General features: G+C 37.1%; 1 protein-coding gene across 1 annotated transcript in view; it reads right to left on the minus strand.

The window, feature by feature from the left end:
• The window catches only part of DCC (DCC netrin 1 receptor), a 750,254-nt gene that overhangs the window by 122,967 nt on the left and 612,852 nt on the right, over window positions 1–14,435 (minus strand). The window contains exon 16 of the mRNA XM_088019394.1: window positions 4,957–5,052. Within this exon, the coding sequence (XP_087875520.1) occupies window positions 4,957–5,052 (96 nt within the window). The remainder of the gene's footprint in view (window positions 1–4,956; window positions 5,053–14,435) is intronic.

Raw genomic sequence — 14,435 nt, forward strand, 5'->3', positions numbered from 1 at the left:
ATTGCTTCTTAAAAGGTCTAGTATAGAACTTGTCAGTTTTATAACTATACAGATAACTTAAAATAACAAGATCAAAAGGAGTGTCTGGTTTATTTCCTCCTGTTAAGGAAATAAATGCCTATCCAATATCTGTTTTTAAGTTTGTTTATTTTTCTCCTTTTCTAACTTGATTCGGTTTCTCTAATGCTTTCATTATTGCTTAGCTTATATCTGCATAAATATTGTCTAGGCAAGAAACAAGTAATAAAGCCCAAAGGGCTCTGAGGTCTATAGCAATCCATCTATGGCTATGATTGCATAAAGCCAGACTGACCAGGTCCATGGCCCGTGTGCCCCAGTGATATGTTTGATAACTAGGTTTCTTCTAGCACTTGGCGTGGCAGGTTTTCTTGGACTGAAATCATTAAAGAAAGTATGGATGTATCTGTTTTACCCACTTTCCCACAGAGTAATTAACTAAGGCTCTTAAGGCATACCTATATTCCATATTACTTGTTCCAAAGTGTCAAGTTCCATGGGAAAACTTTATGTTATTGGCTGGGGAGACAGAACGAACTGAGGTACACACAGACTTTGATCCTGATTAACATAATCAGAACCTGCACGATGACATGTGTGGTTTTAGAAAATTCTCTAGAAAAATTTTGTACTCATTTTTATGCTGCGGATATCCCAGTCAGAAGAGTTTGTCTTGTGGCCATAGTAAGAGTCCAATTTTAAGCCTTTTATAAAAGCCTAAGACTTTTCAGTTTTTGAAAATTTACCTTTAAATCATGTAATATGTATTCTCACTAACAAAAAAAAAAAAAAGAAGAAAGCCCTCAGGCTGGGCATCTGAGGACGTTTCGGGAGCTCTCCTGCTAAAATGTAGAGTATCTGAAGCAGTGTACATACAGAGTTTATATTTTTAAATAGCCTAGTTCCAAGCAAGTACTGGCTGGTTTTGACGATTACTTCACTTTGTCCACTGTATTTCAAATGCCTACCCCCTACTCATCGCTCTGTTTTCCAATGAATTATTTAGTAGTTTACTGGGCTGTGGTCTTTGGAGCAAAACATAAAACCTGAAAACAAAAACAGAACAAAAGGAAAGAAAAAAAAGAGAAAGAGAGAAAAAGAAAAATGTGTGTTTAAAATTTAATGACAGAGCCCAGGCTTTCCGTATTTCCTTTGATTGTGTCTTTTTATTAAGGGCTCCTTTAAACCCAAATGGATTTATGGAATGATGAAGGGGGAGCTGAAGAGCTTCTAGGAGGATCCCAATCAGTTATCAGGTCGGTGTATCGGTGGCAGGTGTTTTGGCCAAACTGTAACAGGTGCTGCCTCCCTTGTTTCTAAGCCAACTTTCCAAGAAGAATGTTATACACAACAGGAAGACTATTCTGAATTACAAACTTTTTTTGACCAACCTACATAATGTGTTTTACCATATATGTTGTTTCTTTGCTTAACCTGGTTTTTAAACTGATATGAATGTAATAATCTGCTACAGGTGCCATAGGTAAGGTTTTGAAGAATAGTGATTCTACTTCAAGAAATGCTAACACCCACTCTGGCTCTTTCTGGATTTTACAACAGTGTATTTTTCATGACTTGTGGAATTTCTTGGAGTCTCAGTTCCAGAATGTGTCCCTCAAATTTCAAGTAATGTTTGTTGGTATTTATCTATGGACTTACATAATTTAAGAATTTCTATCCCTGGCCAAGTTTTTCTTGGCTTTTTTTTAGAGAATTTGTTTTCAGGCATGGCTTGTCATTCTACTTGCCATCTCCTTTAGATCTGTACTAATACAAGAGCCACTAATTACACGGACAATTTAAATTTAAATTATTAAAATTAAATACAACTTAAAAATCACTTCTTCTGTTGCACTAGCCAATTTTAAGTATCCCATGGCCATATAAGCCAACCTATCATCTTGGATAGTATAGATATAGAGCTTTTCCAACAAAGCAGAATGTTCTAGTGGATAGTGAGCACTATTCTAAATACATGTATGCTCCATACACTGCTAATTATCTTTCTCTCAGCACAGTTAAATTAAAAGCACTTTTTTGGTTAAAAAACACCATTTTTTGTTGCTAAATAACTTTTTTCCAGTTCTTAGGTGCCTTATATGCTGTTGATTTGCAGTGGTTATATTCAAGAGTAAAAACTAAATAAAAATTAAAAAGAAAAAACATAGCCTCAAACTTTTTGCTAAAAAGAGAAACCTATTCAATTCCTAATAAATATTTTGGTAAGAGTTCATGAATTTTCAGTTCACATACTAAAGCTCAAAACAAGCTTTTAAAAAATAACAATTTTACATCTGGATTATACTTCATTCGGACATTGATAAAACAGTTGAGAATAAACAAATTCAAACAACACACCTCCTTATTCCCCTGCCCTCTTCCCTTCTCCAGGCTCAGAATGTCTTGTTCTTGCAACATTAAGAACTAAAAAGCTCTACTGCACAAATAAAACTCTTAACACACCCATTTGACCTGGCAAAACTTTCCTCAGCTCTAATAGTAATATGCTCAGGATGAGATGAGGCTTCAGAGAAGAGGCTCCACCTAAGAGCAGGTGTTGTGGAAATCATCACGGCCTGATAATCCAGTCTGATGCATTTATTGCCTCTGATTTTTTATTTACTTTATGCTGGCCTCTTCCAAGTCTGCTCATGGGAATACTTGTAGAGCTCCGAGACAGAGAATGCCTTCTCTGTGGCACTATGACACATTTATTGATAGAATTTCTCCCAGAACCTTAACCTCTGATTCCGTTTATTTGTCCTTTGTTCTCCATGATGTGTGGAAACACAATAAAATAAGTCTGCCACATCCAAGAAAGGACTGGTTTTACTCATTCCTCTTCAAACCCCTACTGACTTTACTTCAATAAGAAAATGCCTCACATAATTTCCAACTTTTGGTATCCATTCATTCCTCCAGATCCATTAGAATTAGAGTCTTATCAGAGAAAAATAGTCTTATGGATTACTGGTGTTTTAGAAACCACTCTGGGAATGCCATATGCCGAGGATTAAAGAATGACAACAAATGTGAAGGCAGAAGTTAATGTCCCAAATCGTTCTTTGTGAGCAGCTTATCTTTGGTTTATGTAAACTCTATTTTTACTACTACTGCTTTCTGCTCAAAATTGATTTTTTTTTGGTCACCTGAGTGTCTCTTCTTTGTGGGCTTTAGTTTTAAAAGACTAGCCATAGTATAATTTGTGTTGCCTGATCACAAGCTCAAGGTCACATTGGTGAGTAGGTGCTCAACATCTTTTACCATTGACAGGAAAGAGATAGCTTACTAAATACAAATTATGGAAAGAACAAGTAGAGCTAAAGTGACCTGGTATCTCCCAAAGAACACTGTTACTGGCAGAACAAGAGAATAAGGGGAAGCGAACATTCTAGATACCCTTCATCATGTTATCTCATGGTTTCCTATTCTGAACCTCCATACACCTCATCTTATTTAGAGATAATACATTTGACAGTAGACATTCTCTCAGGTAATACTTCTTATTTGCCTATTTGCCCTTTTGGGGAGACATGTGCCCTTTTGATTACACAATGAGAGAGCCACACTGTCTCCACAGATAAAGAAATACATTGACACATACCCAAAATTTTGCATACCACTTTAGGCTGATCATAGACCTTGGAAACAGGAACCAAAGATTCAAGCAAACTCTGGAACAACAACTTTGCCTTGCAAGAAAATCTGGTTGAACTTAATGAAGTGATGGTATATTTGGAAACCATCATGTAACAACTCTGAATTCACTTTAAAACTGTGTATTTTCAAGAGAGCCTATGAATGGAGCTTGTGGGCTTGAAAAACAAACTGTACAAAGTTTACATAAACTTAGGTGGTAGCAGAAGTCACAGATCCCACTATTTATTCTAAGGTGATTTACTCCTCCTTGTCAGGACTTCATACTCAGGCACCCAGCAGTTTTCCATGTTCTCTAGTGTTCGCTATGAAATCCTGCTCTCAGATCCTTTATTCTCATTAAGGTGAAAGTAACTGATGACTTAAATGAGGTCTGAGGCTTGTGGATTTTGAAAGGGGGCAGGATCAAATAACTCACTAAAAAGATGGACCTCTTGGGTTTCACTTCCAGATTTCAGACATAAAGCTATTGGGGATGGTTGTGTGACTTTCCAGTGACTCTGAACAGCCCCCCAGGGGTGGTATTTATTCTATTTTTGAGTAAGCTCAGCCTTGCTCACAAATAGTCTCTGTAAATTTCCTGCATCTCACTCTCTTATCCATTCCGTTCTGAGTTCCTTCGGCTCTTTTTTTGTGTGTGTGTGTTCTGCCTTCACAGTCCAACTCACATAAGAACTCCTAGAGGTGTGAAACCCTGGAAGCAGCCAGATCTTTAAATATCATAAGGCTCTGGGCACTGTTGGGGTGACCTATCGGCCTGGCTCAGGAAAAGGTCACCTGTCTGACTCAGCCTAGTCCAAACCAGTCCCAGGAGGTCAGTCCTTCCTTGTCACATTAGTTTGAAGGATCCTCTGTAGAGAAGCAAGTGGCCATTTGGGCATCTGGTGGCTTTTGCACAGAAACTTTCCTGCCTCAGTTGCACTGATTTGCAAGATGAAACAAGATGCACACGAGAATGAAGAGTGGTATTGAGCCACCAAAATATAAGCTACTGAGAGAAGACAGAAAAGGAGAGATCTATATTCTCTAAGTCCACACACTAATTTATAGACTGACTTCCTCTCATTTAATTTTGTAAACCAAGAAGATAATGAACTATGTGTGTGTATATGTACATACACGTATACACAAATATGCATGCATACATATACACTCAAGGCTCAGAACATGATTACATACATTTTGTTTTTTTCCTTTGTATTTTGCTTTAGGTTTTTTCCCCCCCACCACAACTTAAACACTGGCCACCTTGTCATAAGAGGATGAACTATTTCAGCTTACCTGTTAGAGATCTGGTGGTGGCACTTTCATAAAGTGGAACTCCTTCTCCTGCATTGTTAAAAGCTTTTAGGGAGATTACGTAATGGGAACTTGACTCTGGAGAAAAAACAGAAAGAAAATAAACATGATGATTTACTTAGTGTATTGAAATATCCAGGGTAAACATTTTCCTGCAATAAAATTTAATATAATCTACTAAGTAAGTTGTTGTATAAAAATGAGTGAGTGTGATTCTGGGAAGCAGGTGGCAGGGGTGACAATACAGTTTTTAATCTTCCTGAATCTTCCCATAATAAGAGACTGATTGACTAGATAGACAACCACAAGCACTTGGACAATTCCAATGAAAGTAGGCAATGAGCTATACTCTCAAACCCCGAAATATAATTGCCATGTGGACAAACCACCAACAACCTTAGGACTTGCATGTTATCAGCATCTGTGTAGGAGAAATCAGAGAGAGGCATCCAACTTCAAAACAGAAATAGTTCTAAAATACCTATCAGCTAATGCTAGAAAATGCAGCAGGCCAATCTGTGGACAGTAAATCTAAGTACACAAAACTAGCCTACAAAATCTCCTCTCCAGGACAGGACTTACGCCGGGGACAAACTGCTGGCAACAGAGTTGAGATTTGAGCAGACAGAACCAACAGAAATGAAGGGAAGAGAAGGTCCAGATAAAAGTAGAAGAGAGCAAAGTCATGAAAACTTGGAAAGCAAGCTGCCGTACAGTTTTTAGTGTGTGTCTGGGTTTGGCCAACTTTTCTTGTAAAGGGCCCAGATGGTAAATATTTAGCTCTGCAGCCTACATTATCTGTGTCATGTATTCACCTGCATTTGTTTGTTTGTTTACAGCTCTTCAAAAATGCAAAAACCATTCTTAGTTCAGTGGGGTTCAAACAAAAATAGGACCTGAACCAATGTGACCTGCAGGCTATAGTTTGCTGAACCCTCGGCTCTGGTCTAATGAAAACAATGGGAGAGGGAGCTCTGTATATTTAGAAAAGCTATTTGAACATCTGGGAATGTAGAGGAACAGGTCATGTGAAAGAAAGTAAGCATCAAAAATCTGTTGAGGTTAAATACCTTACAAAATAAACTGAGGAGTATACCATTCCTATAGACAAGCACACCCCCAAAAAGAGATTGAAAATACGCAAGGATAGTAGATCAAACCTTTGAAATTTACTATTTCAAAATGAGCTAAACAACATTAAGAAAATTAAATGCCAGATATGCAAGAGTAATGTAAATTGAAATTAGGAAAAAAACTCAGAAATGAGGTGGTATAACTCAAGAAAGACTAAGTAAAAAAAATATTTTTAAAAATAAAGAGTAACTAGATGAACAAACAAGCACAAGAAAAAACAAAACAAAAAGAAATTAAGAGAGAGTAAAAGAGAATTCAGGAGAGTGATGAATAGAAGAGAAGGAAGGTCTAACAGACGAGTAATAGTTGTCCTTGAGGAGGAAAACCAAAGAAAGGGAACAGAACAAATACTAAAAAGTGCAATTCAAGAAATTTTTGCTGAGTTAAAAAAAATCTTTTAGGCATCTGGACAGAAAGAATACATGACTTGAAAGGGGGAAACTTATTTGTTTCAGAGGTACAGGTCTGTGATTCAACAGTCTTACACAATTCATAGCGCTCGCCAAAGCACATACCCTCCCCAATGTCTATCAACAAATAATACATTATATGTTAAAAAAAAAAAAGATAGTGGGCACCTGGGTGGCTCAGTTGGTTAAGCGACTGCCTTAGGCTCAGGTCAGGATCCTGGAGTCCTGGGATCGAGTCCCACATCGGGCTCCCTGCTCAGCAGGGGGTCTGCTTCTCCCTCTGACCCTCTTCCCTCTTGTGCTCTCTATCTCTCATTCTCTTTCTCAAATAAATAAATAGAATCTTTAAAAAAAAGATAGTAGGAAGGGAAAAATGAAGGGGGGGAATCGGAGGGGAAGATGAACCAGGAGAGACTATTGGCTCTGAGAACCAAACTGAGGGTTCTAGAGGGGAGGAGAGTGGGGGAATGGGTTAGCCCGGTGATGGGTATTAAAGAGGGCACGTACTGCATGGAGCACTGGGTGTTATATGCAAACAATGAATCATGGAACACTACATCAAAAACTAATGCTGTAATGTATGGTGATTAACATAACATAATAAAAAAAAGAACAATTATAGGCTGAAAGAAAATATTTGCTACATCCACAAAAGTGGTTAATCTTGTTAAGATACAAGGAGTTCTTGGGCGCCTGGGTGGCTCAGTTGGTTAAGCGACTGCCTTCGGCTCAGGTCATGATCCTGGAGTCCTGGGATCGAGTCCCACATCGGGCTCCCTGCTCAGCAGGGAGTCTGCTTCTCCCTCTGACCCTCTTCCCTCTCGTGCTCTCTATCTCTCATTCTCTCTCTCTCAAATAAATAAATAAAATCTTTAAAAAAAAAAGATACAAGGAGTTCTTCAAATTAGTAAGAACATTGTATATAGCCCAAGGAGAATTGATATTCAGGGAAATGAAAACAAAAGCAACAATAAAATAAAAATTTGGCCCTTCAGATTGGCAAAAATGTAAGATCATGTTAATGCCCAGTGTTCATGAGATTACAAGGAAAACAATACTTTCATATACCATTTCTCAAGAACAGTGATGAGTCTGGAAATTTCTGTAAATTTTGGAAAATAAATCTGGGTATATAACTGAAAAAAAAAGAAAGGGGGAAACTTAAATTATGATCAAACTTTTGGACAGCCACATTTTATGCCAGAAGGAACTGAAGAAATTTATTTGAAATACCTAAGGTAAGAAAATGTGATTCAAGGATTCTATAGTTAACAAAAGTTAGCTTAACTATAAAGAGCACACCCAAGCTGTTATCAACATACAAGTAACCAGGGAGTATTACTCCCATGATCCTGAGAACTACTGAACTACTGAGCAATGAGCTCCTAAATGACCAGGGTAGATACCCCAGTGGTGAACTGATGAACAACAAATGTTAGGAACTAAGACTAAGTGAGAGTTAAAAGGGGGAGCTTTTATTTTGTAATGGCTACATGTTCTGACATTGTAGCTATCCTATAGTCATAAGTCAAAAATAAGGGAGACTAGGGGTAGTGTATGCACAAGTCAATGTTTCAATAATTACTGATGGTGATAATACGATTATTGTTATTCTGCAACTAATGTAATACAGGATAAAGCAAATGAATAATCATGAGAAATTATAATTCTATCATCTCCTGTGTCCTTGAGAACCAGAAGATTAGTGTGGATGAAAGGACATATTGATGTAAAATAGAAGAGGTATGTAAAGTCCTACATTCCTAAAATTTAATCAGAAAATCAGTTTCAACTCGAAAGGCATTTCATGTCTGTCCTAGTTCTATCCACTGAAGAAGTCTAGAGACATTGTCAATAACAAATACCCCTAATGCCCAGATAGGGATTTTGAAAAAAAAATTTTTTTTTGCACTGCAAGAAACAAGGGGTTCTTGTAAAACTGGTTGATTCCTGGCCTGAGATAGGACACCTATCAATTGAGCTTGAAATATCTTGACGTAACCAGATAGAAAGGAAACAACCAAAGACTAATAGGCTCACATCAAATGGATTCAGGAATCAAATCAAAGAGGCTCCCACAGACCAAAGATGAAGACAATCTGATATTCAATAAAGGTGAGAGTTGCAATGAATTGAAACCCAACAAATATACATGAATGTATGAATTCATAAAGGTATTTTTAAAAAAATAATAAAAGTTGGTCACTTCTGAGGTTGACAGAGAACCAAATTATTATCTTGAAAACCAGCTAAAGAATCAAACCTTTATTATGTTTTTCTTAAAATAACTCTATGATTATGTAACCACACAGCATGTGAAGGGGAAGCATACACTTATAATATTATTCCAACTAACAAGTGAAAACTCAGTGATAGAATTCAAATATTGCTATTTTGCAGCCCCAATGAACAAATGGATCTGGGCATTAAGCATTCATGATTGCTAAGATAAAATAGAGAAACCTAGGCATAATGTATCTTCTAAAGAAAGAACACACTCCTAGAGTCTTCCCAAAGGATGGAACCTACTTAGTCTGATTAAACCTCTAGATCCAAATGCCATTTTGCAGGAAATAGAGCAAAGAAACAGTTCAAGTCCAACTTACGACAATTCATTAAGCTATATATTTGTTGCTTGTAGTTTTCTGTATCTGTCTTTTACTTTACAATTTAAAAAAGTTTTAAAAATGAGTGGATTTATCTCTGACAGTGAGTGCTCTTTGAAAATTGATTAGATGGCTTTTTCTTCATGAGATTTTATGTGACCTAAATATTAGCATTCGAGATATTGACATTCCAAACCACAATGACAGGAGAGCCACAATATAGCAAGAGGAATAAAATAAAATTATGTTTAATGTAGTCAAAGGGCTTCTATTAAGTGAATTGCTTCCCCTACAAGAGGGGATATTTATTTATTAATTTTTGCTATCAACCTAGTTTACTAATAAGAAAGTAATCAGTCAACAAATGTTAAATGCTCTTGGAGCATATGTTCAAGATGGACCTCTATTGTCAGGTTACAATCATAATTCTGGGCAGAGAAAACAATGGAGAAGGACATAAAATTACGTAGTACAGTGTGTGATACAACTTGTGAATGCTATGTGAGTTTAGAGGTCTGGAAAATTAGTGAGGGATTGAGTCATCTAAGACTTCTTGGCAGATATGGACTTGGTACCAGGGCTTGAAGGTATGGGTAGGATTTAGAGATAGAAGGATGATAGGAAGTAGAAAACAATCTCAGGAAAAAGGTATATGTCAAAAATACAGTTAGATGTGTCAGCAAAAATACTTCCCTACTAGGAAACATCCTTTATAGCTATTGGAGTGGAGACAAAGCCTGATTTCAAACATATGATTTATCTATACAACTACAATGTAAACATTTGCATTAGAGTCAGGCTCCATAAAATTGCCTTTCTGTGGGTCAAATTGCATTTGGTTTCACATAATATACATATAGCATATATTTGCATTTATCTATGTATTTGTTTATCAAGGGAGTGAGAGAGAGGTCAGCAATTCCAAAACTCCTGTGCTTGGGAGCTAGGGTTTTGATTTTTGTTTGGTTTAGTTTGATTTTACTTGTTAAATCTGAAGGAGAGAGAAGAGGAGAAAGGAAGAGAGATAGGAAGAGAGAGTGGGGGGAGAGATTTAGTCACAGGGTATGAGAGGGTGCTAGACAGTAATTCCTCCAAGTAATTAACCTAAGGAATGGAGCCACCACTCCAAGATGTTATTAGCATATGGAAGGCAGTCTTCTAGTCTATCAGCATATGGAAGGTAAACCACAAATCTGTAACCTCAGATTCCTATATACACAAATGCATGCAAATCTATACATATTCATGGAAAAATAAGTGACAAAGTCTGGGCTTCCTTAGTTAACATGTCAACCATAAGATCAACAGCAACAAATTAGAAACTATACTAAGGAAGTAAGGAGGGTACAATAAAATAATAAAGCAGGTCTCATTTATGCAAGGTGATTAAATATGATTGTTTTATGCTGACTTCTCCATTTAGAATTCAGAGTGAAGACTGTCTGACTTGATCAGAGGCTCTTCACTTCCTGCTCAGAGTTAAGAGCTAAAGCTCACAGGTAGCATGGTCTATGAGACATTGAATTCATGCCTTCACCTCTCTGTTCCCCCTCCTAGCTGCCCAGCTTATACCTCCCTAGAAAACATGTTCTGAAAGCCTCTGCAACATTTGTGCACTCTTGGCTTTCTGTCTTTTGGAGTGCATATTATTTCTCATTTAAGAGAAAAAAAATGTATCTAAACTGGTTCATTTTCATTTTACTAGTTTGAATTTTTATATCAATCTCAATTATAACAACATGCTGCTATCTGGCTCCTGAGCATTATTCATCATTTCTTAATCTCTCCCCCATAGTAAACGTGAGATAAATGTCATTTCAATACTGACGCTTGCTTACAAGTCTGATGATCTGAGTAATGACAGCTCCTTCCACTTGATGTCTAGCCATGGTATAGGATATGCTAGCAAAGAATCCGGAGTTTTATAATTTCTTAGCTGTTGGATTAATGAATTACACAAACTGCTAAATTCCATAGATCCCAACTATGCTGTGCACACCCTAGGGGAGACCTAGCTTTAATTTAAATAAAACGTGGTAATGGCTTAGCCTTGGGAAAGGGAAACAGATTTGCAATGGAGTTGTAACTGGTATAAGAACATCACTCAGAGCTAGCGATCCCGGAGATGATTTGGTCTGGTCTTCTCCTGTTTTCAGTTAGTAATATAAGGATCAGGTAAGTTCATTGACTTTTCTAAAGTAACATAGAGCTACCAAGGAAATAAAACACCTAGGTCAACTCCACAATCCTTTTTGTCTACCTTTTTTTCCCCTTCTTTTTATGAAAAAAAAATCTTTCCTTTATGTTCTTCATACTCTACCTGCTCATTAACATCTTTTGAGCTTCCTCTGGCCTCTGTACAGTGCTTTTGTCAAATGCACCTGGATCTCTTAAGGAAGCAACAGGAATATTTCATGCCCCCACAAAGCTTGATCCAGTACTGAATCAGCCTGAACAACAATAACAAAACTATTACTCAGTTATTGGCTAATAGTGGACAGTGGGCTATAATGCTTTGATCCCCTTTTATGTTGTGATATTGGCACCTTGTTTGCGTGTTAAGGGGGACAGATGCTGGGAGTAACCGAGAAGGAGGGTTTTCTCCCCATACAAAAGGAGAGTGTCATTTATTGGCACACCACTAGAGGGCAATGTGGAGCTATTTTCCTGCACATGCTCAGAGCTCTTAAACTTTAAAACCAGTAAATCACAAAAGAATTGCCTGGAATTGCTCCCTCTATAGAAGAATCAAATGAGTTAAACACATTTAACATCATAATGAATTTCAAATGAATTAATCATTAATTATGGTCAGACCCCATTGTTCAGGAATACACTTAATGACAATTATGACAGCAAATTTATTTTTTGGATTTACTGAAATGAGGCAGATATATGGCTTGAAAATATATCGGTTGCTTCTGGAAAATAAAATACAGCAGTATTTTTTCATTTGAATTCACTGTGATCAAATCACACCGAAATAACTAGGATTTTGGTGGATGTCCATGGGGATTATTTTCAATTCTGGATCTTCTGAGTGATTTCACAGATTTCAAATTATTGATCAGGTGTTCACCACTATTTGGCCAGCTTTTCTCACAGAATACATTGGATTGGGATAAAGGAGGCTGAAAAAAGACTTAATAACTCTCTGGGCTTCTCTAAAACACTTCTCTAAAACACCTCTAAAACACTTCCCGGCCAGTATCTTCTTTGTGACCAGGAAAAAAAAAAAAAAAAAAAGGAATAAATGTATATTTACTGATTATAGGGTTTGTAAAGACAAGGGATGGGTAATAGAGAGAATTCTTGGTTCTCCTTCCCCAGAGACTTGGTAGATGTGAGACCCATTATTCTAAGAGCTTTTGTTGAGGCTTTCTTGAAGGTAGTGAGATAAATGGCTCTCTGGGGCAGAGGGAGTGAATCAAAAGACCTGTGGAAGGTTGCTCGGGGACCAGACCAAGATGCCGTACTTGGTAACAAAAGCCAGTGTGAAGAACATCATTATTTTTAATTAATATTTGGTCTGAATTAAATGCCACTGGCATGTGCTGGACTGACAGCCTGTAGTCCTGTACTCGTTATAGATTATGTACTTCACTCAGCAGCCCCCCTCCATGCCAGGTGCTCATCAGGGCCCAGTCTCCATGTCCGGGCATCTTTTGCCCTCCCCATTAGCACTGCCAACAAGTCAATTAGAGAAAATTAGAGTAGTAGTTGTTGTCCTAATGCAGAAGCCTGCGCATTGCAGGGAACCAGGGCTACGTGCGCACAGAGTCCAGGCCACTGGATGGCAGTCGGATGGTAAACGTTATTGGACACTTCTGACCCCACTGGACCTGAACCATTTAATTAAGTGTAATGGGTGTATAGCAAACAGATCTGATGGCATTGATCTCCTGAAAGGGTGAGTAATTCATATTCGAGAAAGATGCAATTTATATAATACATTCAATATTCAATTCTATTTCATTACATATACTTCTTTGCAAATTTAATTAATAGCTAACCTAACTAGTGCCCTTAGGAAGGTTTTGTTTTGTTTCATTTTGCTTTTCTTCTTCTAGGAATGCTGTCCAAAGAATGGTCAGATTATAATACGACTTGCTCATTGACCAAGTCTTTGCAGGTACCAGACACTCAGCTAGCCTGAGTATTTGAATTATGGTAATTTTTTTTTTTTTTTTTTTACCACCAATGTCTATCACTCACCAGGAGAGGGGTCAGGTAAAAATAAACTTCATAAGAAATGTTTTAGTGCTTGGCAGATAGAAGATGCTTAACAAATATTTGTTAAATTAATGAATGTATGAGACACAGCAAGGCTATATTATTTAATGAAGTTTAAACAGCAAGCCCCTAATCAATCTGAATGCAGAATTCAGATTTCTTGATCCCAAATTGCACTTTCTGATACCTGTAGGTTCATGAAAAAATAGTCCAATGAGATTGTACAACATTTCCCCTTCTCACTTGCAACTATTCTACATCCATTCATCTGTTTATTCATTTATCAATCATCATTGAGCATCTTCTGTGTGTAAGACATGGTTTTAAGTTTTCTAGGGTATTCAAAGATTAAGGGAAAAAAACCCTTATATGCCTTGATGAGTTTTTTTCTTTTTCTTTCCAGTTTTATTGAGAAATAATTGACATAGATTACCGTATAAGTTGAAGGCATACCGCATGTTGATGTGACATATATATTGTGAAATGATTAACACAATAGGTTCAGCTAATATTCATCTTCTCATATAGATACAATAAGAAAAGAAAAAGGGAAAATAAAATCTCCTTGTAATGAGAACTCTCAGGATTTATTTTCTTAACAACTTTCCTATATATCCTACCTCAGCATTAGCCCTAGTCATCATGTGGTATGTAACATCCTTAGTACATATTTATCCTATAACTGGACATTTATACCTTTTGACCATCTTCCTCCAATTCCCCCTCCCCTCTTCTTCTGGTGACCACAAGTCTGATCTCTTTTTTACGAGTTTTTTTTTTTTTTAAGGTTCCATATATAAATGAGATCATACAGTATTTGTCTTTGTCAGACTTATTTCACTTAGCATAATGCCTCAAGGTCCATCCATGCTGTTGCAGATGGTAGAATTTCCTTTTTTTTATGGCTGAATAATATGACTATGGGTACACACACACACACACACACACACACACTATGTCACGGCTTCTTTATTATTCTTCTCACTAAAGGGTGAGAAGAAAGAGTGGAATAAACAAGCGCAAGCTCAGAGTGGTTGTAGCATCACACAAGCCAGGATCAAAGCTTGAAGACTGTGAC

This window comes from Eumetopias jubatus, unplaced genomic scaffold (assembly GCF_037043125.1).
Source record: "Eumetopias jubatus isolate StellerSeaLion01/CBP00866 unplaced genomic scaffold, mEumJub1_p1.0 scaffold_16, whole genome shotgun sequence".
In the NCBI taxonomy this organism is placed as follows: domain Eukaryota; kingdom Metazoa; phylum Chordata; class Mammalia; order Carnivora; family Otariidae; genus Eumetopias; species Eumetopias jubatus.